At 46.5% G+C, this 5739-nt stretch overlaps 1 protein-coding gene across 1 annotated transcript; it reads left to right on the top strand.

Moving 5' to 3' along the window:
* Window positions 1-284: 284 nt before the first annotated feature.
* Window positions 285-3451, top strand: LOC125482573 (long-chain fatty acid transport protein 1-like; the record flags this gene model as incomplete). Its single annotated transcript, XM_048594670.1, has 3 exons — window positions 285-422; window positions 1335-1499; window positions 3305-3451. Coding segments are annotated over 3 exons (450 nt in total), but the record flags the coding sequence as incomplete, so codon positions are not given.
* Window positions 3452-5739: the final 2288 nt, after the last annotated feature.

Here is a 5739-nt window from a genome sequence, read left to right as displayed (position 1 = left end):
TTCCAGGATTTGGACCAAATGACAGTGAAGGAACGTCAATTATATTTCCGAGTCAGGATGGAGTGTAGCTTGTCAATCAACTGTGACGCATTTTGGAACACCTCAGCAGCCCAAAAGGCGCTACAGAAATGCAAGTTCTTCCCTTCCTCGCTCTGTGTGAATGTGCTGAATCAGTCTGAACTCAGAGAGCAGCTCCCCGCAGCTTCAGCCCATGGGCCTGCATTGAGTGGAATCTACAGTGAATTACTCCAACTTTAGACCTCTTTCTCCTTCTCTTGATCCAGGTGAGCCTGGGCAGCTGGTAGGCCGCATTAACCAGCAGGACCCCCTTCGCCGGTTTGATGGCTATGCCAATGAGTCGGCCACAAGCAAAAAGATTGCTTACAACGTCTTTAAGAAAGGAGACAGCGCCTACCTGTCAGGTACAAACTCCATTAAAGGTACAACTAATGATACACAGGACAAGTGTAGTGCATTTTACACACATTCTCTTATACTACCCATTTGACCCATGCCTCAGTAGCATGTTCGCCTCTGCGTCAGAAGGTTGTCCGTTCAAGTCCCATCCTTAAAATGTGAGTATAAAATCCAGGCAAACCTCCTGCTGTCAGAGGTGCTCTCTTACAGGTGAGATGTTAAGCCAAGGCCAAACCCCAGCCACCCCGCCCCAGGTGACGTGAAAGATCCCACAGCCCCACTTTGAATGAGTGGAGTGAGGAGTGATCTCCCTGGTGTTCAGGCCAATATTTATCCTGTAGCCAACATTCATTAAACATGATTGCAATCGTCACCTCCTTGTTAGATGTGGTAGCTTGCTGTGCCCAAACTGGCTGCAATGTTTCCCACGAGTGTTTGCAAAGCTTCACAAATCCTTCATTGCCCATTAAATGCCATCCTGCACAAAATTGTTTATTTGTTTCAGTGGGTGGTACTCTACCCTCTGTCAGAAGCTCATTCATTCGAGGCCCTCTGAAGAGATTTGAGCACAGAACCTAGGGTGACGCTTAATGTGGTATTAATGAAACATCGAACCCTGGCCCTGACTTTATCTTCAAATTAATGCCTACTCTCCCAGGGCATTGTTCGAAATCACCCAAAGTCGTGGTTTACAAGTTGGTGGAATCTTGCTGGATATATTTGCCTACACAGTAGTGACTACGCTGTGTTGCCTATTACATTCCTGTAATCCTGCCAGGAGTTCTTGAAATCCTTTTGATTTTTAGATTTGTCTGCTGAGTAACTTGAATGTGAAACGTTCATGCTTCTTTAATGGGATCTTCCTGTTTAATTCCGGAGCTCCTCTTAATTCCCTTTGCCTTGTCTCCGGCTTGCAGGTGATGTTCTGGTTATGGACGAGCTCGGCTACATGTACTTCAAGGACAGGAGTGGCGACACTTTCCGGTGGCGAGGGGAGAACGTTTCAACCACGGAGGTGGAGGGCTGCCTGAGTCACCTCCTGAACATGACTGATGTGGCAGTGTACGGGGTGGAAGTGCCAGGTGGGCAGGCTGCTCAGTTATCCCCACTATTCCCCTTCCTCAGTACTGGGCGCAATACTCATCTGTCCTCAAGCCCTGTTAAGCAGAGTGTGGAAGATGTACCACAGTAGGCCGTGTTTCTTGCATAGATTGCAGAAAGGGTGTTTCCCCTGGCTGGGTGGTCGAGAACCAAGAGACCCAGTCGCAGGATAAGGGGGACAGCTGTTTAGGATTGTGACAAGGATGAATTTCTCTGCTCAGAGGATGGCGAATCTTTGGAATGATCTGCTGCAGAAAGTTGTGCAGGTCAGTCATTATGTTCAAGGCTGAGATTGTTAAAACCATGAAGGGATACGGGGATAGTGCAGGTAAATGGTTGTGAAATAGAAGGTCAGACATGATCCTATTAAATAACAGAGGAGTCTCAAAGAGCTGAGTGACCTACTACTGCTCCTGCTACTTATGTTTATCTTAACACGGGTGTCACTGGCTTGGCTGCCAATTGTCGCTCATTCCTGCTTGTTCTTGATGAAGTGCTGCTTGGCTACCTCATCAAACTGCTGCAGTTCATATGGTGTAGGTACATCCCAATAGTGATCGGGAGGGAGTTCCAGGATTTTGATCCACTGACACTGAAGGAAGGGCAATATATTTCCAAGTCACGATGGTGAGTGGCTTGGAGGGGAATTTGTAGGTAGACGTGTTCTGTGTAACTGAGGACCTTGACCTTCTAGGTGGGAGTGGTTGCAGATTCAGGAAGGTGTTGTCAGAAGAACCTGGGAGTTACTCCAGTGTATCTTGTAGATAGTACACTCTGTTCCAATTGCGTGTCAGTAATGAAGGGAGTGAATTTTGAACCTATTGCAGGTGCCAATTAAATGGGCTGCTTTGCCTTGGATGATGTTGAGCTTCTTGAGTGTTATTGAAGCTGTGATAACTGACAACTAAAGTGACTTAAATTTTACGCAGACCTGCAGTAGGGTTAGGGTGGCTTGGCCAGCTAATGACTTGGCGTGCAGGCATAATAATATTTTTGGCTTTGTTTGAATGTGCAGTCTGTCTTGATTGAGAAATCCAGCAATGATTTACACTGGCGCTCATGGAAACAAAGTGCAGCACTCCCACATCATTCACCAATCATTCCTGAGTTGTGGGCACCAATGAACAAACAAAACTACAACAGAAGATATGGAACTTTTTAACCTAGTTACTTAAAGATTGCAATTGCCAACAGTATTTTGTTCATACTCAGCAAACTGGCTGTGCCCCACAGAAACTTCTCGAAAGCACTCAATTGGTCAGGTCAGGCAGTGTTTAGGGGGCTGTGGTGGATCTTGACATTTTGTCAGAACTAAAAGCAGCCTGCCATTTCATGGGGACAGTAAATTGGTGGATATGTTAAGTGGATAATAAGTCAGGGACATGGAGTAATACTCATAAGAGCCATAAAAGCCCCATCTTGTTTATTAATATCCTTTGGGGAAGGAAATCTTCTGTCCTCACTTGGTCTGATCACTGTGTGACTCTAGACCCACAACAATCTGGTTGATGTCTTACTGCCCTTAGAATTGGCCCTAGCCATTTGTGGCTCACTAACACCTTCTAAAGGTCAGGAAATGCAGGCCATAAATGCTGGTCTTACCAGCAATGCCACCATTCTGTGAGCGACAAGAAGTGGCGGTTCTGAAACTTCGTGTCTTTCTCTGTCCACGGAAGTTGTCTGGTCCACTGCAGTGTTTTGAGCCTCAGTCCCTTGTTTTCCCACATTTGGAGTATTGTTTTTGATTGCCTGTCCCACTGACATTTCTGTTCCATTCCCCTGCTAGGTATCGAAGGGAAGGCTGGAATGGCTGCCATCGCTGATCCCGACAACAAAATCGATCCTGACCTCTTCTACCAGGACTTGATAAAGGTGTTACCCCCGTATGCCAGGCCAGTCTTCCTCCGCATCCTCCCTGTTGTGGACACCACAAGTATGTTACAGGAAGGATACTATTAAACTGGAGAGGGTTCAGAAAAGATTTGCCAGGGTGTTGTTGGGAATAGAGGGTTTGAGTTATAAAAATAGGCTGAGACATTTTTCCCTAGAGCGTAGGAGGTTGAGGGGTGACCTTATTGAGGTTTATAAAATCATGAGGGCTATAGATGAGGTAAATGACAAGGATCTTTTCCTTAGACTGGGGGAATTCAAAACTATGGGACATATTTTTAAGGTGAGAGAAGAAAGATTTAAAAAGGACACAAGAAGCAACTTTTTTACGCAGACAGTGGTTCGTATTTGGAATGAACTTCCAGAGAAAGTGGTAGATGTGGGTACAGTTACGACATTTATAAGACATTAAGGTAAGATCATGAATAGAAAAGGTTTGGAGGGACATGGGCAAGTGCAGCCAGGTGGGACTAGATTAGTTTGGGAACATGGTCGGCATGGACTGGTTGGGCCGAAGGGTCTGTTTCTGTGCTATATGGCTCTGTGTAGCTAATGGCATGCAGCAAGTCTCCCTCATACGGAGGTGTAGTTGTGTGTTTGGGGCTATGTGGTATCTAGTTTTAATTTTTCCCATTTGCAGAAGTGGATATGTCTTGTTTCCCTGTCCCAGGCAATGCAGTACAGTAGATTTCTCCTGACAGACCATGATCATCTCAAACTTGCAAGAGAAGATGAGGCAGAGGCCTAATAGCACACCCTGTCTTACCCCTTTGACTGGAGTTTGCTTTCCTCTGGTAATTTGCCGGCTAACGGGGAGACCATTCAGCCTCTTGCAGCCTATTCCACCACTCAATAGATTCTGGCTGGAAATGAATCTTCAACTCTATTTATCCATCTTGGTTCCACTTCCCATAACGCTGTCCTTAACAAAACTCAACCCATCTCAGGGACTGCACTCCCCCCACCGGCCTCAACTGCTTTCTGGGAGGAGAGTTTCTAGATCTTTACTTCTCTGTTTGTGAAGATGTGTTGCCTAATATCAGCCCCAAAAACCCACCATTAATTGTGAGGTTACCCTCTCCTTGCCCCTCTTCATTGCCTCCCACCAGAAGAACTGGTTCCTCAATCAAACCTATCAAGTGATTTCGCAACAACTACTTGATTAAGTCTTTTCAGATGAAGCTTCTTGCTGTGTAAGCTCTGAACTCCCCCTGGCCACAATTGTGAGTGGTATCACTTGTAACTGGGATCAAGATGAATTGTCTCTGCTGGCTCCCCTCCCTCCCTCTGCAAAATTTAACATTTTGTGCTTTTACTTATTTTCCGGTTCAGGGAATATCTCTGTCTCTGTGCTAGGGATCCAGTCATCAGATTTCCAGCAAATGTTTCTCCTTCCTTCCTTCAAATCACCTTGGTTTCCAAGTCACCCAAGGATCCCTGTACATCCCACGGTGATACCACCCACGATCGCAGGGTCAGTCCTCGGGCTGTGTAGGAGCTACCCCACTTTGGTCTCCTTTCCCTATGATGATGTGCATTCTTTCCAACCTTTGAATCCAGCCCTTCTTTAGCCGGACATCAGGAAGACTGCAGGCATCATTCTGATTCACTTCTTGAACTCCCTGTGACTTGGACACAGCAAGGCTGTACAGACCTTGACTTCCTGTCTGAATCTGGGCTGACCTGCAAGCTCCACAACCCTTCATTGCCGAAGGCTGCTCATTATCGTATTTGCGATGTTTCTCACCTTGGCTCCACCATTAGAACCCCTTGAGTGTGCTTTTGCCTCTTGTCAATTAGTTCTGCCCACCCCAACTTCCAGCATCTTCGGAAATTTTTGTAGACGTGCTGTAAAGTCGCACCAACAACCTTTCTGTGCCCTGTTTCCACCGTCCTCTCCTCACTTTCGCCCATACCTTCCCCGCCACAGTCTTCCAAGTCTGCTGTTCTGTACGCCTCCCTCTCCCTTCCCTGTTGGAGTTCCAGCCTCTGTGATGGTAGAATGCTTACCATGGGAAATGATGTTCCTCCCAGCCCATGTGCTGGGCGGTGTGGGCAGCAACCCTGGGTGTTGATCTGAAGAGGGATCTGATGCTGCTAGTTATACCGTTAATGTTTACAATGGATTGGAGTTTGAACAAATGTGGATGAGCCCTAAGGTACCGATCCTTGCAGTGATTTTTCCCTTTGCTGATTTTAAATTAAAACATCCACACATAAATCCCATCAGAGATAGTAGGGACTGCAGATGCTGGAGAATCTGAGATAACAAGGTGTAGAGCTGGATGAACACAGCAGGCCAAGCAGCATTAGAGGAGCAGGAAGGCTGAA

This window comes from Rhincodon typus, unplaced genomic scaffold (assembly GCF_021869965.1).
Source record: "Rhincodon typus isolate 14 unplaced genomic scaffold, sRhiTyp1.1 hic_rhity00012692, whole genome shotgun sequence".
Lineage (NCBI taxonomy): Eukaryota > Metazoa > Chordata > Chondrichthyes > Orectolobiformes > Rhincodontidae > Rhincodon > Rhincodon typus.
This window is presented reverse-complemented; position numbering and strand designations above follow the sequence as displayed.